At 52.3% G+C, this 22621-nt stretch overlaps 1 protein-coding gene and 1 long non-coding RNA gene across 6 annotated transcripts in view; one reads left to right on the top strand and one right to left on the bottom strand.

The window, feature by feature from the left end:
- The window catches only part of LOC139358666 (uncharacterized), a 22420-nt gene extending 2420 nt beyond the window's left edge, over positions 1-20000 (bottom strand). Inside the window, exons 1-2 of the long non-coding RNA XR_011613898.1 lie at positions 19857-20000; positions 16096-16209 (exon numbers count right to left, since the gene is read on the bottom strand). This is a non-coding gene — a long non-coding RNA (uncharacterized lncRNA). The remainder of the gene's footprint in view (positions 1-16095; positions 16210-19856) is intronic.
- LOC105480666 (transmembrane protein 191C) lies at positions 19995-22592 on the top strand. Of its 5 annotated transcripts, none has more exons than XM_011739757.3 (10): positions 19995-20282; positions 20563-20686; positions 20821-20871; positions 21021-21098; positions 21445-21501; positions 21599-21658; positions 21785-21849; positions 21929-22001; positions 22148-22188; positions 22271-22592. In XM_011739757.3, the coding sequence occupies exons 1-10, from the start codon at positions 20128-20130 to the stop codon at positions 22473-22475; spliced, it is 909 nt and encodes a 302-aa protein (XP_011738059.1). In that variant the 5' UTR covers positions 19995-20127; the 3' UTR covers positions 22476-22592. The 5 variants fall into 5 exon arrangements, with proteins under 5 accessions (XP_011738059.1, XP_011738058.1, XP_070936151.1 ...); XM_011739756.3 differs by having other exon boundaries at positions 21599-21682; XM_071080050.1 differs by having other exon boundaries at positions 21599-21849; positions 22151-22188.
- Positions 22593-22621: the final 29 nt, after the last annotated feature.

Genomic DNA, 22621 nt, shown 5'->3' with positions numbered 1-22621 from the left:
GTGATCCTTCTCTCTCAGACTTCGAGTAGCTGGGACTACAGGTGTGCACAACCACACTTGGCTAATTCTTTAAATTTTTGTAGAGATGGGGTTTCACTGTATTGTCCAGGCTGATCTCAAACTCCTGGGGTCAAGTGATTCACCCACCTTGGCCCCCAAAGTTTTGAAGTTACAGGCCTGAGCCACTGGCCAATTCCTTGTTTATGTTTTTTCCCTCCCCCTCTCCCTTCTCCCTCCCCTCCCCTCCCCTCCCCTCCCCTCCCCTTTCTGACAGGGTCTCGCTTTTTTGCCCAGACTGGAGTGCACTGGTGCCATTTTGGCTCACTACAACCTTCACTTCCGGGTTCAGATGATTCTCATGCCTCAGCCTCCTGAGTAACTGGGACTACAGGTGCACACTGCCATGCGTGGCATGCATGCATATATTTATTTATTTATTTATTTTGTATTTTTAGTAGAGATGATGTTTCACCATGTTGCCTAGCCTGGTCTTGAACTCCCGGCCTCAAGTGATATGCCCACCTTGGCCTTCTAAAGTGCTGGGATTACAGGTATGAGCTACTTTGCCTGGCCTCTTGTTTTTTCTTAAAAATTATTTATTTTGATTCACAGTTACCCCCTTTAACTCTGTGAAACACCTCCAGTACAGTTTTCCACACAGTGAGACACTATCTATGCTGTTATTTCCAACCCTCTACCACCGCAGGGGACATCCTGGAGTCCGCACAGATGTGGGCTAGGGTTCTTCCTGCCATTGTCCTGCATTAGCAGCCCTGTCTTGTGGATCTCATGTACTCTCTTTCTTGAATTACAAGCTTGTTTTGGTGGCACAGTTCCTCTGGTGCAATCCTGAGAAATAGCATATGGGAAGTAGGATTTTTAAGACTTTGAAGTTTGAAAATGCTTGTTAACTATATGGAATTGATATTTTGGCTGGGTATAGAATTGTGGTTTGGATATCCTTTTCCCACTGAATTTTTAAGGTGTTGTTCCCATGGCTTCTACCTTCTAATGTGATGAAAAGTCTAACTCGTTTTGTATGTGCCCTGATTTCCTCCCTGGAAGCATTGAGGAACCTCTGTTTTACGTGGTTTGCCCATTCATTGGGCTAGGCACTTGATGGCTAGGTTTCACTCCAGAGACTCATTCCCTTCAGTAAAGTCCTACTGATTTTTAAAGTAGCTTAGCTGGGCACAGTGGCTCACACTGCAGTCCCAGCACATTGGGAGGCTGAGGCAGGCGGATTGCTTGAGCCCAGGAGTTTGAGACCAGCCTGGGCAACATGGCAGAACCCTGTCTCTACCCCCCAAAATAGAAAAAATATTAGCTGGGCTTAGTGGTGCACACTTATAGTCCCAGCTACTCAGGAGGCTGAGGTGGGAGGATTGCTTGAATCTGGGAGGTGGAGGTTGCAGTGAGCCAAGACAGAGACTCTGTCTCAAAAAATAATAATAAAGCTGGGTGCGGTGACTCACACCTGTAATCCCAGCACTTTGGGAGGCCAAGGTGGGCGGATCACCTGAGGTCAGGAGTTTGAGACCAGCCTGACCAACATAGAGAAACCCCGTCTCTACTAAAAATACAAAATTAGCCAGGCATGGTGGCACATGCCTGTAATCCCAGCTACTCGGGAGGCTGAGGCAGCAGAATCGCTTGATCCTGGAAGGTGGAGGTTGTGGTGAGCCGAGATGGTGCCATTGTACTCCAGCCTGGGCAACAACAGTAAAACTCCATCTCTAAATAAATAAATAAAATAGCGATCATTTTTAATTCCTAAGAATCCTTTTGTCTGTTTCTTGATTTTATTTCATTTCATCCTTTTTTTTGTAATAGATGTAATCTCTTCCTTTTTTTTTTTTTTTTTTTTTTTTTTGAGACAGTCTCACTCTGTCGCCCAAGCTGGAGTGCAGTGGCGTGATCTCAGCTCACTGCAAGCTCCACTTCCTGGGTTTATGCCATTCTCCTGGGTTTACGCCTCAGCCTCCCAAGTAGCTGGGAGTACAGGTGCCCATCACCACGCCAAGCTAATTTTTTGTATTTTTAGTAGAGACGGGGTTTCACCGTGTTAGCCAGGATGGTCTCCATCTCCTGACCTCGTAATCTGCCTGCCTCCCAAAGTGCTGGGATTACAGGTGTGAGCCACCACGCCTAGCCAATCTCTTCCCTTTCTAAGGAGTGCTGATTTTTGACATCTTAATTTGTTTCTTACATTGTATATATAGTAGTTTCTTTTTAGATCCCCTTTTCAGTTTGGTTATACATATATTTGAGACAAAGTCTTCCTCTGTTGCCCAGGCTGAAGTGCAGTGGCACGATTTTGGCTCACTGCAACCTCTGCCTCCTAGGTTCAAGCGATTCTCCTGCATTACCCTCCCACGTAGCTGGAACTACAGGCGCTTGCCATCATGCCCAGCTAATTTTGGGGGTTTTTATTTGTGTTTGAGATGGAGTCTCACTCTGTCACCTAGGCTGGAGTGCAGTGGTACGATCTCAGCTATTGCAACCTCCACCTCTCAAGTTCAAGTGATTCTCCTCCCTCAGCCTCCCGAGTAGCTGGGATAACAGGTGCTTGCCATCACACCCGGGTAATTTTTTGTGTTTCTAGTAGAGACAGGGTTTTACCAGGTTGGTCAGGCTGGTCTTGAATTCCTGACCTAAAACGATCCGTCCGCCTTGGCCTCCCAAAGTGCTGGGATTATAGGCAGGAACCACTGCACCTGACCTGATTTTTATATTTTTCAATAATTTTAAAGACTTTTCTCAAATGTTGGGTGGTGGTGACAGTTTATTCATATTTAAGAATGAGGGCCGGGCGCGGTGGCTCACGCCTGTAATCCCTGCACTTTGGGAGGCCGAGATGGGCGGATCACGAGGTCAGGAGATCGAGACCATCCTGGCTAACACGGTGAAACCCCGTCTCTACTAAAATACAAAAAAAAAAAAAATTAGCCGGGCGCGGTGGCGGGCGCCTGTAGTCCCAGCTACTCGGGAGGCTGAGGCAGGAGAATGGCGCGAACCCGGGAGGCGGAGCTTGCAGTGAGCCGAGATGGTGCCACTGCACTCCAGCCTGGGCGACAGAGTGAAGACTCCGCCTCAAAAAAAAAAAAAAAAGAATGAGACCCGAAAAAGCTGCTTGGAACCAACCAAATGGCGCCTGAGATGTGTGCTTTTCCTCACACCTGTCCTTGCATGATGGGGTGGAAGGGAAGCACACGTCACGTGTGCTGAGTGGGCCATGGTGCTTCTAACAGAGAGGGGCCAAGACAGGCACCTTGTTAAGCCAAGTCAGTGCTTTTTCACCTTGGAGTCTTGAGAAACACTCCACATAAGGAGAAGAGCAAGGTGAAATACTATATTGCAGCCTGAGCTGAAGTCAGGGCTTGGTTAGAGGGTACTTACTTGGTTACAGATCAACACCAGGTTTGGAGTCGTAGGCAAGAACGTTTCCTTAGTAATGTGTCTTACTTGTTTAAAACTTGCTTCTTGGCCAGGTGTGATAGCTCACGCCTGTAATCACAGCACTTTGGGAGGCCTTAAGGTGGGCGGATCACCTGAAGTCAGGAGTTCAAGACCAGCATGGCCAACATGGCGAAACCCTGTCTCTATTAAAAATACAAAAAGTAGCCAGGCATTGTGGTGGGTGCCTGTAATCCCAGCTACTTGGGAGGCTGAGGCAGGAGAATCGTTTGAATGTGGGAGGCGGAGGTTGCAGTGAGCCAAGATCGCGCCACTGTACTCCAGCCTGGGCGACAGAGTGAGACTCTACCTTTAAAAGAAAAAAAATAAGTCGTTTTCCAAAAGCTATTTGAGATGGATTTCAGTAAAAGACTTCTATGGAGTGGAGAATGTTTGACACAGTAAAAGAACAGGAGTAGGAGAAAGCTGCCATGCTTCCCAGGGGGCTAAAATGTGTGGCTGAGCATCCTATGTGGCTCTGTGTGCCCAAGGTGTCCCTCCGCCCTGCTCCTAAAAAGAGGAGGGACGGGAAAAAAGCAAAGGTGGGGAAGTGGGAATTGGAGGTGGTTTTCATCTTAGTGCATAAGGAAGTGTCCTTATGCTAAATATTCCAAGAAACGTTTCCCACCAGACTTACTTTTTTTTCTTTCTGTTGAGACTGAATATCGCGCTGTCTCCCAGGCTGGAGTGCAGTGGCATGATCTCGGCTCACTACTACCTCCGCCTCCCAGGTTCAAGCAATTCTCCTGCCTCAGCCTCCCGAGTACCTGGGACTACAGGCGCGTGCCACCATGCCCAGCTAATTTTTGTATTTTTAGTAGACACGGGGTTTCACCATGTTGGCCAGGCTGGTCTCAAACTCCTGACTTAAGGATTTGCCCACCTTGGCTTCTGAAAGTGCTGAGATTACAGGCTTGAGCCACTGTGCCCAGCCTCCAATAGGACTTTGTAAATTACATTCACTAAGTTGCACAGCAAATGTAGATGGAAGCTTGTGAATGGCTTTTTCTCAAAATGACCTGGGTAAAATCAGACTGTGTCATTAGAGGTCCCTGGTGTTTTGCTGTAAAATGTTACTTTTGCCAATGGCAGGATGCAACCCCTACCTCTACCGTGCTATGAGGTAGTATGCAGCATCCATACTGATCACCTTTCCAGAATCGCGTAAGAGTGTGGACATGTGTAAGCCCTAGGCTTGGGTGGCTGGTACTTGGTCTTGTAGCCCCCTGTCCTGGGCCTCACTCATGCTGTCCACCCATGCGGCACAGGCTGGGCTTGGCCTTTCCACTGCTCCAGGCTGGGGTGGAAAGAGCCAACTGGGAGATGGCAGGAAGCCCCCCACAGACCAGGAAGCTGCACGGACCCCATGCTGAAGGAAGAAGTCATCGAGGGGCCGAGCGGGTACCAGGGTTGGGAAAGGCAGCCAGGGCTGCAGGCTCCCTGGGAGGCCAGAGCTGGCCAGGGGTGCAGCAGCCGAGGCCTCTCCCTGCAGTGCAGGCTGCGTCCTTTCCCATGCAAAGGCTTGCCTCTGTGCTGTGGAGACCAGATGGGAGGCTGGAGGGCCTTGGTGGCAGTGTAAGAGGCTGGGCCACCAGCAGGGCCCAGGTGTCTTTCTCAGTGTGCCTGGCACTACTGAGAATACTGCCCTAGGTAGATGACTGAGGAGAGCTCACCTGTCCCTGTGCCCAGACACTTTCTGAGCCAGGTGGCCTCCCCTAATGCCACTGACCAGTGGATTTAAGAAAATGTTGGCCCCCAGCCGGGTGCAGTGGCTCACGCCTGTAATCCCAGCACTTTGGGAGGCCGAGGCAGGTGGATCACAAGGTCAGGAGATCAAGACCATCCTGGGTAACACAGTGAAACCCCGTCTCTACTAAAAATACAAAAAATTAGCCAGGCGTGGTGGCGGGCGCCTGTAATCCCAGCTACTCGGGAGGCTGAGGCAGGAGAATGGCGTGAACCCGGGAGGTGGAGCTTGCAGTGAGCCCAGATGGCGCCACTGCACTCCAGCTGGGGGAGAGCGCGAGACTCCATCTTAAAAAAAAAAAAAAAAAAAGTGGCCGGGCGCGGTGGCTCAAGCCTGTAATCCCAGCACTTTGGGAGGCCGAGACGGGCGGATCACGAGGTCAGGAGATCGAGACCATCCTGGCTAACACGGTGAAACCCCGTCTCTACTAAAAAATACAAAAAAAAAACTAGCCGGGCGAGGTGGCGGGCGCCTGTAGTCCCAGCTACTCGGGAGGCTGAGGCAGGAGAATGGCGTAAACCCGGGAGGCGGAGCTTGCAGTGAGCCGAGATCGCGCCACTGCACTCCAGCCTGGGTGACAGAGTCAGACTCCGTCTCAAAAAAAAAAAAAAAAAAAAAAAAAAAAAAAAAAAAAAAAAGAAGAAGAAAGTGTCGGCACCCATGGCTGGGTGTGGTGGCTCATGTCTGTAATCCCAGCACTTTGGGAGGCTGAGTTGGGCAGATCACTTGAGGTCAGGAGTTCAAGACCAGCCTGGCCAACATGGCGAAACCCCATCTCTACTTAAAATACAAAAAATTAGCCGGGCATGGTGGTAGGCACCTGTAATCCCAGCCACTTGGGAGGCTGAGGCAGGAGAATTGCTTGAACCCAGGTGGCAGAAGTTGCAGTGAACTGAGATCGCACCACTGCACTCCACCCTGGGCGATAGAGTGAGACTCCATGTCACAAACAAAAAAAGAGTCAGTCCCTGGCGATTTTGGGATTTGGGATTTTTGCCTATTCATGTTCAGCTCCTCTTTCTGGCCAAGGTAACAATGAGTTGCCTCCTGCAGGGTCCCTGCTGTGAAATCAGGCCACCACTCAGGCCGTCCCATGCTTCTTGATCAGCAGGCCATACCTCCAGGTCAGCTGAAAGGAGCCCAGAGCATTTGAATCCCAGCCCCCACCGGCCGTGGCCTTTGCCTTGGACAGATGCCATGTCTCTGAGGTGCAGACGGGCTGGCTGGCCATTCAGGTGTCAGAGCATTTAAGTGTGTGTGGTGTTCCGAGCCCTGGGTTTGTCAATGGAGGGAATGGTGCACAAGATATGGTCCATGAGCTCTTGGATCCTGGAATGCTTGGGGAAGACAGACCAGCCTCGGAGGCTCAGCCTGTGGTCCCAGCTACCTGGGAGGCTGAAGTGGGAGGATTGCTTGAGCCTGGGAGGTGGACGCTGCAGTGAGCTAGGATTATGCTACTGCACTCCAGCCTGGATGACAGAGTGAGACCCTATCTCAAATAAATAAATAAATAAAATAAATAAAGCATCCTTGGTAGTGCTGAGTGCTGTGGGGATACAGTTGCAATTGGGGATGGGTGGCCTGAGAAGGCTTCCCAAGAAATGGCATTAGGGTGAGGCCACAGGAAGTGAGGGAGGGTCTGGGCAGAGGAATGAGCAGAGGAATGAGCAGGCACAGAGGCCCTGTGGCAGCAGACTGCACAGCGGCAGGAGTGGTCCTGGTGGTGCCGGGCCTAGGAGCCATGTTGGGACTTGGGCTTGTGCTCTCTGAGGGTCTGAGAGGCCCTGCTGGCTGCTGGAGGAAGGCAGGGTTCGGGCAGGCAGGCTTCTTAGGAGCTCTCGGAATGGTGCAGTCCAGAGCCATGGTGTTGAAGGTGGTAAGCAGGGGTCAGAACTTGGAGGTTCACGTTTAATTTAAAGCTGTTTAGTGAGCACCTGTGAGTCACTGACACTTTGTAAACATCAGCTCGTTTACTCTGTGTGGCAATCAGGCTGAGGTGGACAGCATCTCCTGAGGAAGTAAGGTGCACATGGGCCAGCAGTTTGCAATGGAAGAGCCCCGAGGGCTTGGGGACAGGCTGGAGGAAGGGTGTGAGGCGGGACGGGAGGCAAGGACAGCGTCAGCGTTTCTATGCCTACATGAAAGAGTGAGAGAAGAGCAGGACTCTCCCAGGGAGCCACGGGGGCACCGTGCTGAAGAGGAATGGCTGTGATGCTAGAGGGGACAGTGTCCAGGCGCACAAGGGTCACTCGGCTGAGTGTGGCAAGTGGGCAAGTTAGGGACAGCTGACCCCCAATAATGCTAAAACCAAAATCAATAAATGCGTAAATACAACACAGTTCATCCTGGCTGTAGTGGGAGGATGGCTGGAGTCCGTGAGGCTGGCAGGGCCCAAAGGCTGGAGGACTTTGATTGCCCTAGGCAAGGATTTTGGATTTTATTATTTTTATTACTATTTCTTTTTCTTTTTTTTTTTTTGAGATGGAGTCTTGCTCCGTCGCCCAGGCTAGAGTGCAGTGACACCGTATCTGCTCACTGCAAGCTCTGCCTCCTGGGTTCACGCCATTCTTCTGCCTCAGCCTCCCGAGTAGCTGGGACTACAGGCGCCCGCCACCACGCCCGGCTAATTTTTTGTATTTTTAGTAGAGACGGGGTTTCACCGTGTTAGCCAGGATGGTCTCAATCTCCTGACCTCGTGATCCGCCTGCCTTGGCCTCCCAAAGTGCTGGGATTACAGGCGTGAGCGACAGCGCCTGGCCTAAATTTTTTTTTTTTTTTTTTTTGTAGAGGTCTCACTATATTGCCTGAACTCGGGTTCAAGCAGTCCTCCCAACTCAGACACCCAAAGTGTTGGGATTACAATTGTGAGCAACCACGCCCACCAGATTTTATTTTTATCTTTATTTTTGAGACACAGTCTCACTCTATCACCCAGGCTAGAGTACAGTGGCGTGATCACGGCTCACTGAAGCGTTGACTTCCAGGGCTAAGTAATCCTCCCACTTTAGCCTCCCTAGTAGCTGGGACTACAGGCGCACACCGCCATGCCCAGCTTTTTTTTTGTATTTTTTGTAGAGATGAAGTTTCGCCATTTTGTTCACCGCCATTTTGTTCAGGCTGGTCTCAAACTCCTGGGCTCAAGCTATCTGCCTGCCTCAGCCTCCCAAAGTGTGGGGATTTCAAGGGTGAGTCACCACACCTGGCCCAGATTTTATTATTTAAGTTAATATTTTGTTTTTGTTGCTTAACTGATCCTTTTCATCAAACAGTTTCTTACAACCAGGCGCGGTGGCTCACGCCTGTAATCCCAGCACATTGGGAGGCTGAGACAGGCGAATTGCTTGAGCCCAGGAGTCTGAAACCATCCTAGGCAACACAGTGAAACCCTGTCTTTACTAAAAATTTTTGTTTGTTTTTTTTTTGAGATGAAGTTTCACTCTTGTTGCCCAGGCTGAAATGCAATAGTGCAATCTAGGCTCACTGCAACCTCCGACTCCTGGGTTCAAGTCATTCGCCTGCCTCAGCCTCCCGAGTAGCTGGGACTACAGGTGCCCACCACCAAGGCCTCAGCCTCCCGAGTAGCTGGGACTACAGGTGCCCACCACCAAGGCCGGCTAATTTTTATATTTTTAGTAGAGACGAGTTTTCACCATGTTGGCCAGACCTCAGGTGATCTGCTCTCCTCAGCCTCCCAAAGTGCTGGAATTATAGGCGTGACCCCACCGCACCCAGCCTACTAAACTTTTTTGTAATTAGCTGGGTGTGATTGAGGCTGGACACTGTGGCTCATGCCTGTAATCCTAGCACTTTGGGAGGCAGGTGGTTTGCCTGAGCTCAGGAGTTCAAGACCCGCCTGGGCAACATGGCGAAACCCCTGAACACGTAAGACTCCAGAGGCAAACTGCCCGTCTAGACAGCTCCGGCCTGTGGAGCACACCACACTCCCAGGCCAGCGCCATGAGGTCCTGCTGAGCTACCCCACCTCACTGCGCTCCTCCCTGGGTAAACCCTCAGACGTGGGCCCGGTGCCCTCCTTGCTGAGGCTGAGGCCACGTGGCCATGACAACCTGAGCACCACAAGCCACCCTCTGCGTCTGTGGTGTGATCAGGGTCTTCTACCACAAGCCATGTGCCCAGGCTGATCGTAATGTGGAGAGGAGGCTGCACTGGAAAGGCCCCAGAAGAGCAGCTGGGTCCTTGCAGACAGTCATCAGGGTGTGGCCCTCGGGACTGGCCGCAGCACAGGTGTTCACATCGCACGGCGGAGGCAGTGGAGGCCACGCTCGCCTGCAGGCTCTCAGCAAGGCTCTGAGGCTGGCCCCTTGTGCAGTCCCTCGTGACTCGTTGGCTTCTGGAGCAGAACTCCATCCTTCACACGGTGCTCTCCTCGAGGGCCTGTGTGCGTGTCTGTGGCCAAGTTCCCACTTCATAGGGACATCAGTCATATTGGCTGGGGGCCCCACCCTGCTCCAGTGAGACTCCATCTTAATCACACCTGCAATGACCCTATTTAGGGTCACTGTATAGGCCTATGTAAGGCCACATTCTGAGGTATTGAAAATTAGGACTCCAATATGAATTTGGGGGGACCCAATTTAACCTGTAATATGTATATACCAAATGCAATTTTCTCCTTTTCTCTTTGAGACAGTCGCTCTGTCACCCAGGCTGGAGTGCAGATCTCGCTCACTGCCTCTGCTTCCCGGGCTCCAGCAATGAGTAGCTGGGACCACAGGCGTACATACCACACCCAGCTCATTTTTGTATTTTTGACAGAGGTGAGGTTTTGCCGTGTTGCCCAGACTGGTCTTGAACTCCTGAGCTCAAGAGATGCACACGCCTCAGCCTTCCAAAGTGCTGGGATTACAGGTGTGAGCCACCGTGCCGGCCGCCAAATGACATTTTCAAAAAGGCCTTTTCTTTTTTTTTGAGACGGAGTCTCGCTCTGTCGCCCTGGCTGGAGTGCAGTGGCCGGATCTCAGCTCGCTACAAGCTCCACCTCCTGGGTTTACGCCATTCTCCTGCCTCAGCCTCCCGAGTAGCTGGGACTACAGGCGCCCGCCACCTCGCTCGGCTAGTTTTTTGTGTTTTTTAGTAGAGACGGGATTTCACCGTGTTAGCTAGGATGGTCTCGATCTCCTGACCTTGTGATCTGCCCGTCTCGGCCTCCCAAAGTGCTGGGATTATAGGCTTGAGCCACCGCGCCCGGCCCAAAAAGGCCTTTTCATAATAGTAACAGGAAACAAGTGACATAGGCATGGCCTTGATAAATGTGCCAAAAGCCCATTTGAAAACAACACATTTGTAGGAGACCTGAGGCAAGACTTGTGGGATTGGATGGAAATGCTCTGCTCCTGGGACCGGTACCTGATGATGGAGAGTGTTCATTCTTTCCTTTTAAATTTTTATTTGAATATTTTGTTTTTGAAGATGGGGTCTTGCTATGTTGCCCCAGCTGGTCTGGAACTCCTGGGCTCAAGTGAGCCTCCCACTTTGACCTCCCAAAGTGCTGGGATTACAGGTGTGAGCCACTGTTCCCAGCCCATTCTTCCCTTTTAATATATACGCTTCACATACAGGCTTTTTTTTCCGCAACTCCTATCACATCCCAACAATGTATTTGGGAGAATTTGACAAGACAGTTCTATAGTTTATCTGAAAGAGAAGCAGCAGATCCTAAATGACTTTCCCCAGGCCCAGCACTAGTGGATAGCACCTTCCTAACCTTCGGTGTGAATCCAAGGCTGGTGGTGGAGCGTCAGGACACCTGCACCCTTGTGTCCCTCCTCTATGTAAATGGAAGGCTTCAGTGCCAGCTCCTTTGGGTTGTAAGGATTGAACACACTCACAGAAGTCGTGTGCACAGTAAGGTGGGGGCTGAAATGCAGCAGCTCCTCTCCCCATGTTCTGTCCCCGCCCCACCTCTCCCCCACCTCACCTTTGACAGCTAGGGGACAAATTATAACACGAGATGTCAAGAATAGCTCATGTAAAGCCACCCCACCCCAGTCACCTGGTTGCTGCATAGTGTCACATTCATAGGAGTACAATTCAGTCACTAGTAATCCTTTGCGGGTAATATGAACGTCCAGTAATTCTTTGCTGCATAACAGGCCTTGTGCTCGAAAGGTTCTGCAGACCTTGCCTGGGTGCTCTTGCCCAGCTGTGGTCATCCCAGGGCTGGCTGGTGGCTGGGGGTTTGCCGGCATGCCTGCTGGTGGGTGCTGCTGCCAGTCCCAGCTATTCGGGAGGCTGAGGTACGGGGACTGCTTGGTCCCAGGAGGTTAAGGCTGCGGTGAGCCATGATTGTGCTACTGTACTCTGGCCTGGGCAACCAAGCAAGACTCTGTCTCAGGGGGGAAAAAAAAAAAAAAGAGGGGCTAGAAAGACTCTGAGGTCCAGGCTCTGGAGGCACACAAAGTATTTTCTGCATCATCCTGTCTGTCAGAGCAATTTGACCCAAGGTTGAGCCTCGATTCCTGAGCTGGGGAAACAGGCTCCACCTACTGGTGGTGAGAACTGCAGACAATCTGTGGTCATTTTGAGTCCACTGTAAGTAACCAAAATACCTTCAGTCTTGCTTGCATTTCTCAACATTAGTGAAAGGGGACCCAGTGCTTGGTTATAGCAGGCTTCCGAAACTCTCCTTCAGACCTGCAGAGTGTTCGTTTGCAGAACGTCCCCTCCTGGTGCACAGCATTCATGTCCCTTGTCCTCATTCCTGGTGGGTGCTCCCGCCGCCTCCTTTCTGATCCCATCCTCCTCCTTGTCCTACCAACCCCCTGTACTCACCCTGTGTATTTAGTTTATATAAATGTTAATGCCTGGCTGGGCATGGTGGCTCACGCCTGTAATCTTAGCACTTTGGGAGGCTGAGGCAGGCGGATCACCTGACGTCAGGAGTTCGAGACCAGCCTGGCCAACATGGTGAAACCCCGTTTCTACTAAAAATACAAAAAAATAGCTGGGCATGGTGGTGAGTGCCTGTAATTCCAACCACTTGGGAGACTGAGGCAGGAGAATTGCTTGAACCCTGGAGGTGGAGGTTGTGGTGAGCTGAGATAGTGCCATTGCACTCCAGCTTGGGCAACAACAGTGAAACTGTCCCAAAAATATATATAAATAGGCCAGGTGCGGTGGCTCAAGCCTGTAATCCCAGCACTTTGGGAGGCCGAGACCATCCTGGCTAACACGGTGAAACCCCGTCTCTACTAAAAAATACAAAAAACTAGCCGGGCGAGGTGGTGGGCACCTGTAGTCCCAGCTACTCGGGAGGCTGAGGCAGGAGAATGGCGGGAACCTGGGAGGTGGAGCTTGCAGTGAGCTGAGATCCGACCACTGCACTCCAGACTGGGCCACTGAGCGAGACTCTGTCTCAAAAAAAATTAAAAAAAAAAAATATATAAAAATAATAAATGTTAACATCTGTAGTCCCAGTGCTTTGGGAGGTTAAGGCAGGAGGACTGCACTGAGCACAGGAGGTCAAGGCTGCAGTGAGCTTGGATGGCGCCACTGCTCCCCAACCTGGCAACAGAGTGAGACTTGATCTCAAAAAAAAAAAAAAAAAAAAAAAACAGGCGTGGTAGCTTATGCCTGTAATTCCAACTCTTTGGGAGACCGAAGCAGGTGGATCACCTGAGGTCGGGTGATTGAGACCAGCCTGGCCAACATGGTAAAACCCTCTCTCTACTAAAAATACAAAATTAGCTGGGTGTGGTGGTGGGCGCCTGTAGTCCCAGGTAGGAGAATCGCTTGAACCCAGGAGGTGGAGGTTGCAGTGAGCTAAGATCATGCAACTGCACTCCAGCCTGGGCAACAGAGCGAGACTCTGTCTGAAAAAAAAAAACATGGAGTAAACCTCATTTTCTATTTCTCACTGTCCACATTATTTTCAGGGCTTGCTGTTGATTTTAGGAGATCCCAGCTTATTTTAAGTGGTCTATGGGACTCCTTTGTTTTCATCTGTCTCATTTCAGTCCCCCCCCATTTCACTTCTCAATTCCCTAGGAATGAGTGAGGTGTTTAGGCTTCACTCACGGAGCCTAAACTATCCACTTGGGATGAAACATGGGTGACAGAATAAGAAAAGATCTTAGCAATCTTTAGAATCAAATGATTATTAATTAGAATACACAGGTACCAGGTGCGGTGGCACATGCCTGTAATCCCAGCATTTTGGGAGGCCAAGGTCGGTGGATCACTTGAGCCCAGGAGTTCCATACCAGCCTGGTCAACATAGTGAGACCTCATTTCTTTTTTTTTTTTTTTTTTTTTTTTTTTTGAGACGGAGTCTCGCTCTGTCCCTGGGCTGGAGTGCAGTGGCCGGATCTCAGCTCACTGCAAGCTCCGCCTCCCGGGTTTACGCCATTCTCCTGCCTCAGCCTCCCGAGTAGCTGGGACTACAGGCGCCTGCCACGTCGCCCGGCTAGCTTTTTGTATTTTTTAGTAGAGACGGGGTTTCACCCTGTTAGCCAGGATGGTCTCGATCTCCTGACCTAGTGATCCGCCCGTCTCGGCCTCCCAAAGTGCTGGGATTACAGGCTTGAGCCACCACGCCCGGCCTCTTTTTTTTTTTTTTTTTTTTGAGACGGAGTCTCACTCTGTCTCCCAGGCCGGAGTGCAGTGGCCAGATCTCAGCTCACTGCAAGCTCCGCCTCCCGGGTTTACACCATTCTCCTGCCTCAGCCTCCCAAGTAGCTGGGACTACAGGCGCCCGCCACCTCGCCCGGCTAGTTTTTGTGTGTGTGTGTTTTTTTAGTAGAGACGGGGTTTCACCGTGTTAGCCAGGATGGTCTCGATCTCCTGACCTCGTGATCCGCCCGTCTTGGCCTCCCAAAGTGCTGGGATTACAGGCTTGAGCCACCGCGCCCGGCCGTGAGACCTCATTTCTACAAAAAAAAAAAATCAGCCATGCTGTAGTCCCAGCTACTGGGGGAGCTGAGTGGGAGGATTCCTTGAGCCCAGGATTTCAAGACTGCAGTGAGCTAAGTCAGCCTGGGTGACAGAACAAGATCTAGTCTAACAAAAAATTAAAATTGAAAAATACTGGCCAGGTGCGGTGGCTCATGCCTGTAATCCCAGTACTTTGGGAGGCTGAGGCAGGTGGATCATTTGAAGTAAGGAGTTTGAGACCAGCCTGACCAACATAATGAAACCCTATCTCTATTGAAAATACAAAAATTAGCCAGAAGTGGCGGGCATCTGTAGTCCCAACTACTTGGGAGGCTGAGGCAGGAGAATCACTTGAACCACCACGCCCGGTCTAATTTTTTTGTTTGTTTGCTTTTTTAAGTAGAGACAGTGTTTTGCCATGTTGGCCAGGCTGATCTTGAACACCTGACCTCAAGTGATCCACCCGCCTCAGCCTCCCAAAGTGCTGGGATTATAGGCATGAGTCACCGCGCCCGATCTGAAGACATTTTTTATTGGTTGATTGATTGAGTTGGGGTGTCACTGTTGCCCAGGCTGGAGTGTAGTGGCATTATAGCTCAATGCAGCCTTAAACTCCGGGGCCCAAGAGATCCTCCCAGCTCAGTCTTCTGAGTATCCAGGACTACAGGCACACACCGCCACACCCAACTCATTTTAAATTTTTTCTTTTTTTTTTGAGATGGAGCCTTGCTCTGTCGCCCAGGCTGGAGTGCAGTGGTGTGATCTCGGCTCATTGCAAGCTCCGCCTCCTGGGTTCATGCCATTCTCCAACCCGCCACCACGCCTGGCTAATTTTTTCTATTTTTAGTAGAGACCAGGTTTCACCATGTTAGCCAGGATGGTCTCGATCTCCTGACCTCGTGGTCCACCCGCCTCGGCCTCCCAAAGTGCTGGGATTACAGGTGTGAGCCACCGTGCCCGGCCTAAATTTTTTTTTGTAGAGACAAGGTCTTGCTATATTGCCCAGGCTGGTCTGGAACACCTGGCTTCAAACAGTCCTGCTGCCTCAGCTTCCTAAAGCGCTTGGGATTACAGGCATGAGCCACTGCACCCTGCCTGAGTGAAGACCTTTGATGCCCAACCACAGTAAGGGTCCGTTACCTCTGCCAGAGCAGCCAAAAGCTAGATGTTGGTTGACATCACATACAAGCAATGATCCAGTTTCAGAGCCCCTGGCACACTGCTAATGGCACTGTTAATGGGCCATTTGGGGGAGCACTTGGTGCAAATGGTGACCAAGTATGGTCACCTCCATGACCTGCAATCCACTGTGGGGTAAGTGCCATGGTAAAGTTTCTTACATGTTCACAAACTTATAAGAGCAAAGCATTAAGAACTTTAAGAGGCCAATGGAGGAGGATCACTTGAATTTTGAGACCATCCTGTGCAACAAATGAGACTCTATCCCTACAAAAAAAAAAAAAAATTTTTGCTTTGTTTTTTTGAGATGGAATCTCGCTCTGTCTCCCAGGCTGGAGTGCAATGGCGTGATCTCGGCTCACTGCAACCTCCGCCACCTCCTTGAATTCCTGACCTTGTTCAAGTGATTCTCCTGCCTCAGCCTCCCTAGCAGCTGGGATTACAGGCACCTGCCACCACACCCGGCTAATTTTTGTATTTTTAGTAGAGACGGGGTTTTGCCATGTTGGCCAGGCTGGTCTCAAACTCCTGACCTCAGGTGATCCACCCGCCTTGGCCTCCCAAAGTGCTGGGATTACAGGTGTGTGCCACCACACCTGGCCAATTTTTAAAAATTGTATTATTTTAGAAATGGGGTCTCACTCTGTTTCTCAGGCTGGACTTGAACTCTGGACCTCAAGAGATCCTTCTGCTTTAACCTCCTGAGTCGCTAGGACTTAAGGCATGCACCACGGCACTTGGCAACATCTAATTTTATTTCTCCTCTTATCACGAGCCAGTTTATTCAGCACAAGTTGTCATGTGGTCATGGGGGTGCCTACCTCAAATCCTCCTTGCCCTGTAGTTTAGTCTTGGTTCTGTTCCCATGTGCTGTAGGTTGCCTTAGGAACCAGCGTAAGTCCTAGTTCTTGCCCATTAGAGGTGGGGGCTCCCAGCTCCCTAAAGAGACACATAAGATATAGCATATTGACTTGCTCTTTTAGGTCCCTCATGGTTACAAGGTGGCTAGAGCAGTTCCAGCCCGTAGGACAAAGACAATGTTGCTCCCATGTGTCCTTTTGCAGAAACTCAAACCTTTCAGAAGCCCACAGCCAACTTTCCCTAGTGTTTCAGAGGCAGAATTCTACAAGGGAAGTGAGACATCCATGGTTGGTTTAGACCAGTCCTGCTTTACACCTGGGGAGAGGATGGGCCTGGCTGCCCAGAAGAACAAATTTAGGGGCTTGTATCAGCAAGAAGGAAGAGAGAGAGAGAGAGAGCAGTTTTAAGCGGTTGCTAGGCGGCCAGGTGTGGTGGCTCCTGCCTGTAATGGGAGGCCGAGGTGAGTAGATCACTTGAGGTCAGGAGTTCAAGACCAGCCTGACCAAGGTGAAACCCCATCTGTACTAAAAATACAAAAGTTAGCTGGGCGTGGTGGCGGGTGCCTGTAATCCCAGCTACTCGGGAGGCTGAGACAGGAGAATCGCTTGAACCTGGGAGGTGGAGGTTGCAGTGAGTCAAGATCATGCCACTGCACTCCAGTCTGGGTGACACAGCAAGACTGCATTTCAAAAAAAAAAAAGGAAAAAAAAAAAAATAAGGTTGGTAGGCAACCAACTGTGTGTGCAGATTCTTCAAGCTTTCCTACTAGATTTTTTTTGAGACGGAGTTTTGCTCTGTTGCCCAGGCTGGAATGCAATGGCGTGATTTTGGCTCACTGCAACCTTCGCCTCCCCAGTTCAAGTGATGCTCCTGCCTCAGCCTCCAGAGTAGCTGGGATTACAGGCGCTCGCCACCATGCCCAGGTAATCTTGTATTTTTAGTAGAGATGGGGTTTCACCATGTTGGTCAGGCTGGTCTTGAATTCCTGACCTCGTGATCCACCCCCCTCGGCCTCCCAAAGTGCTGAGATTACAGGCATGAGCCACTGTGCCCAGCCTCTTCTACTACTTATTTTTATTTTTATTTTTTTTGAGATGGAGGCTCATACTGTTGCCCAGGCTGGAGTGCAGTGGCGCGATCTCGGCTCACTGCAACCTCCGCCTCCTGGTTTTATGTGATTCTCCTGCCTCCTCCCAAGTAGCTGGGATTACAGGCCACCACACCCAGCTAATTTTTTGTATTTTTAGTAGAGATGGGGTTTCACCATGTTGGCCAGGCTGGTCTCAAACTCCAGACCTCAGGTGATCCACCCACCTTGGCCTCCCAAAGTGCTGGGATTACAGGCGTGAGCCACAGCGCTCGGCCCCTACTACTACTATTTTTTTTGTTTTTGAGACGGAGCCTTGCTCTGTCACCAGGCTGGAGTGCAGTGGTGCAATCTCAGCTCACTGTAACCTCTGCCTCCCGGGTTCGATTCCCCTGCCTCAGCCTCCCGAGTAGCTGGGACTATAGACACGCACCACCATATCCGGCTAAAATTTTTTTTTTTGTATTTTAGTAGAGGTGGGGTTTCACCATGTAGGCCAGGATGGTCTTGATCTCCTGACCTCGTGATCCACCCGCCTCAGCCTCCCAAATTACTGGGATTACAGGCGTGAGCCACCATGCCCAGCCGTTTACTACTACTTCTTAAAGGGTGAGAGGCGGGAGGATCGCTTGAGCCCTAAAGTTTGCGGCTGCAGTGAGCTTGTGATGGTGCCACTGCACTCCAACCAGGGTTACAATGGGACCCTGACTCTAAAAAAAAAAAAAAAAAAAAAAGCATACACTATTTTTTTTTGAGACGGAGTCTCTCTGTGTCTCCCAGGCTGGAGTGCAGTGGCCGGATCTCAGCTCACTGCAAGCTCCGCCTCCCGGGTTTAGGCCATTCTTCTGCCTCAGCCTCCCGAGTAGCTGGGACTACAGGCGCCCGCCACCTCGCCCGGCTAGTTTTTTGTATTTTTTGGTAGAGACGAGGTTTCACCGTGTTAGCCAGGATGGTCTCGATCTCCTGACCTCGTGATCCGCCCGTCTCGGCCTCCCAAAGTGCTGGGATTACAGGCTTGAGCCACCGTGCCCAGCCATGCATACACTATTAATACTTCCTCCTTACTATCATGTTTACTGTGGCCTTTATCAGACTAGAGAGTCCTTTTATCTCTCCCTTTTGTAAGAGCTTTTAGAATTATCAATAGATGGTTGGGTGAGGTGGCTCAGGCCTGTAATCCCAGCACTATGGGAGGCCGAGGTGGGTGGATCACGAGGTCAGGAATTCAAGACCAGCCTGGCCAAGGTGGTGAAACCCTGTCTCTACTAAAAATACAAAAAAATCAGCCGGGCGTGGTGGAGAGCGCCTGTAGTCCCAGCTACTCTGGAGGCTGAGGCAGAGAATTCCTTGAACCCGGTAGGCAGAGGTTGCAGTGAGCCGAGATTGTGTCACTGCACCCCAACTTGGGTGACAGAGTGAGACTCCGTCTCAGAAAAAAATAAAATCAAATAATCAATAGATGGTGACCGGCTGGGCGCAGTGGCTCAAGCCTGTAATCCCACCACTCTGGGAGGCAGAGACCGGCGGATCATGAGGTCAGGAAATCGAGACCATCCTGGCTAACACGGTGAAACCCTGTCTCTACTAAAAAATACAAAAAAAAAAAAAAAAAAAAAAACTAGCCGGGCGAAGTGGCGGGTGCCTGTAGTCTCTGCTTGGTTTCCATGGATTTCTGTTTCCCTTTAGATTTTGTTAGTAATTTATTTTGGATTTTTGCATCCAAGTTCATAATTGTACTCGACAAATAAAGGCAGATTTTAAAAGGACAAGTTGGGAGGCTAAGGCGGAAGGATCACTTGGGCCTGGGAGATTGAGGCTGCTCTGAGCCTTGATTGTGCCACTGTACTCCAGCCTGGTGACAGCAAGACCTTTGTCTCTAAAATAATAATAAATAAAAGGACGAGTTTACTTACAGTCTCACCAAGCAATGAAAGAGCTTATCTTCCTCCTGTTTCCTTTGCGGATCTTGCTCATGTATTTTATCTTAGTTACTTTAGCATAAATGCTAAATCAAATTCTTTTTCACCAGACATCATCATAGCTCTGGGCATGCCACATAATAAATACCCAAACACATATTAATCATTAAAATTGTTTCCTTTTTTTTGTGGCTACTGTAACCACTTCAGTGAACCATTTAATGCACAGTGGGTTTAAATTATTTTTTCTCGGCTGGGCGCGGTGGCTCACGCCTGTAGCCCTTTGGGAGGCTGAGGCAGGTGGATCACGAGGTCAGGAGATCGAGACCATCCTGGCTAACACAGTGAAACCCCGTCTCTACTAGAAGTAAAAAAAAAAAAAAAAAAAAAAAAAAAAAAAAAAAAAAAAAAATGCCGGGCATAGTGGCGGGCGTCTCTAGTCCCAGCTACCCGGGAGGCTGAGGCAGGAGAATGGCGTGAATCCGGGAGGCAGAGCTTGCAGTGAGCCGAGATCGCGCCACTGCACTCCAGCCGGGGAGACACAGCGAGACTCTGTCTCAAAAAAAGAAAAAATATTTTTTCTCCTTCCTGGGATAAATTTCCCAGGAGAGGGATAATTGGGTCAAAAGATATGAACATATTTATGGATTCTTTTCTACAAGAGATCGATCAGTTTCCGAGTGCCATCTGCAATGTGGGGGAACCAATCTTCAACTTGCCTGCATTTGGTCTTAGTATTTTATTAATCTTTCATTGATCCAATTACGGCTCTTTGACACAATTTTCATCAGTGGTGGACTAAGTGTGACCGGCCTGACCTGTCTCTAGCTGGTGTGAGAAGAGGCGTGTGTCAGGTTGCGCTTGGGCTCCCCCTGCCGCCCGTTGTGGTACAGCCCGCTAGGCGCTCCCTGCAGCCCATTGTGACGCCCGCCAGCCGCAGGCTGGGTCCCCTAGGCGGGCGGCGTTTAGGCACGGTCTCCACAGCCATGGCCGCGACGCAGGAGCTGCTGCTGCAGTTGCAGAAGGATAACCGAGATGGTCGCCAGCGGAAGCAGGAGCTAGAGAAGCTGATGCGCGGGCTCGAGGCCGAGAGCGAGAGCCTCAACCGGCGCCTGCAGGACCTAAGCGAGCGGGAGCGAAGGTGCGCGGGGAACGCCGCTCCACCTGGCGGGCGCGTGAGGGTCCGTCCCGCAGGCAGCGCTGCGAGGGGCTTCGCAGGGTACCAGGCCGATCCGCCCGGGCCTGCACCTCTGCTCTAGGCGCTTGGGGAACGGGCGATCCACCCAGCGGACCCAGGTGGGGGACTCGGTCAGGACTTCCCCGTCCCCAATCATGAGCCTGCGGCTGGTCCTTCCCGGTGACTGCGGGATCCTGAGCAACCCAGTCCGCCTTGTAGCGCCAACCTCAGTTTCCCTCTGCAGCCTGCTGCGGAGGCGAAGCCAGGCAGTACAACCTCTGCAAGGGGAGGCGCGCGAGGCGGCGCGGGAGCGCGCGGAGCGGGTGCGCAGAAGGCTGGAGGAGGCGGAGCGCCACAAGGAGGACTTGGTGAGTAAGAGTCCTGGAATGGGGCTGGATCCACGGTGGAGTGGGGCAGGGCGGGCGGAAGGGGGCGGGACCCGGGGGTGGGGTGAGGCAGGACCGTCGGAGAGGCCGGCACCGCCCCAGGACCCTGTCCGCAGGAGCAGTACAACAGGCAGCTGCAGGAGCAGTGGGAGGAGCTGTCGAGTCAGGTACGTGCGGGAGATGGGAGGGTCTGTCTCTTGGTTCCTCTCGGAAGTCCTGCCCTGGTCCCCGCCCTTGTTGCCTCTCCGTCCCTGTCACCCCGACACCCGTTCCTCCAGAAGTCGGTAAACCCCGCCTTTACAAGCCCTGCCCCTAGCTCTTCTACTACGGAGGGGAACAGCAGAGCCAGAAGAGCACGGAGCAGCAACTCGCAGCCCAATTGGTGACGCTGCAGGTGCTTGAGCTGGACCCTGAGGTCTTTAGTAGAGGCGGAGCAGCAGCATGAGCGGGGCCATGACCACCTGGGGGTGTGGCTTGCGGCAGGCCCTGACAGCGTGGACTGGGCGGGGATGTGGGCGGAGCATAATCGCATGGGGGCGGGGCCCTGAAGGCTAGAATAGGGGCGGAGAGCGGAGGGGGCGGGGCCACGACTAACTGGGGCGTTGCTTACGATGGGTCCTGAGGACGTGGGCAGGGTCATGGTCGCCTGGGGACGGGCGCTGAGGGCCACGGGCGGGGCCCGGAGGGGCAGCGGGGTGTCGGCCTGCGGACCTCCTGACATTCCCTGGGTCCTTCTCAAGAATGAACTGGAGCTGGCGGAGACCAAGTGCGCCTTGCAGGAGGAGAAACTGCAGCAGGTGAGGGCAGAAGTGGGTTCTGTTGGAGGGTCAGCTTTCGAGTGTGGGTGGGGAAGGGCGTGTCTCCCCGGAGTCTAACCCAGGTGTCCACACCCAGGGCGCGCTGCAGACAGCTGAGGCCTGGGCCATATTCCAGGAGCAGACCGTAGTCCTGCAGGTGCGGCCCCACTCGGACGCCAAGGTGCCTCCCGCCTCTCCTCCCCAAGACCTGGGGCGGCAGGTCTCCCAACCCGCCGCCAGGACGCCTCCCCGAGGCCTCAGTCCGCACTCTCACCCGCTCCAGGAGGTGCAGGTGAAGGTGATGGAGGCTGCGGAGGAGCTGGACGCCTGGCAGAGTGGCCGGGAACCGTAAGGGAGTTGGGCCTGCGGGCGCGGCGGGGCACTGTGGGGCCGGGCCGGGCTCCCACCTGCATGCCTGTCCCCGCAGGTGTGACAGACAGCTTCGCGGAGTGCAGTATAGCACCGAGTCGCTCATGGAGGAGATGGCCAGGGCGGACCGAGTGAGCGCCTGCGCGGATCCGGGCGGGGCGGGCTGGAGCGGGACACCCCTCCCCATCCCGGCGCCGGGCCGCCTCCCCCTCCTCCTGGAAACCCGGCCGGCTCCGCGGGCGCGGAGGTAGCTGGATGAGGCCCCCTCTCTCCGCAGAAGATGCGGCTGTTCGGCGGCCGGTGCGCGCTGGCCATCAGGTGAGCAGGGCGGTGGGCGCGGCCTCGGTCCCCCAGGTACACGTCCGAGTCGCCGCCCACCTGCCCGCCTTTCGCCCCTCAGGCGGTGCGTGCTGGGCGCGCTGCAGGTGCTGCTGACGCTGCCGCTCCTCTTCCTGGGGCTGTCGCTGCTCTGGACTGTGCTGTTGGACCCTGGCACCATCTCCGCGTGGCTCCGGAGCCTCACCTCGGAGACGACGCTGCGCCGCCTGCGCTACACACTGTCCCCGCTGCTGGAGCTGCGCGCTAACGGGCTGCTGCCCACCTAAGTGCAGCGCCCCGCCCCTGGCTCCAGGTGGACTCCAGGGCACCTGGCTTTATTTCTGGTGCACTCCTCTCCTGAGAGTGTAGACCAAGGTCGCCTAATAAACTCCTCAAGGGATGAAGCTCGTGGGTTCGTCATCTGTCTCCCATG

Source organism: Macaca nemestrina, chromosome 15 (assembly GCF_043159975.1).
Source record: "Macaca nemestrina isolate mMacNem1 chromosome 15, mMacNem.hap1, whole genome shotgun sequence".
NCBI lineage: Eukaryota > Metazoa > Chordata > Mammalia > Primates > Cercopithecidae > Macaca > Macaca nemestrina.
This window is presented reverse-complemented; position numbering and strand designations above follow the sequence as displayed.

Coding starts and splice junctions, on each gene's coding strand:
- LOC105480666 (XM_071080049.1), top strand. CDS start 20,128: ATGGCCGCGACGCAGGAGCTGCTGCTGCAGTTGCAGAAGGATAACCGA. Junction 20,283..20,562: donor CTAAGCGAGCGGGAGCGAAG/GTGCGCGGGGAA, acceptor TTCCCTCTGCAG/CCTGCTGCGGAGGCGAAGCC. Junction 21,502..21,598: donor AGGAGGAGAAACTGCAGCAG/GTGAGGGCAGAA, acceptor GTCCACACCCAG/GGCGCGCTGCAGACAGCTGA.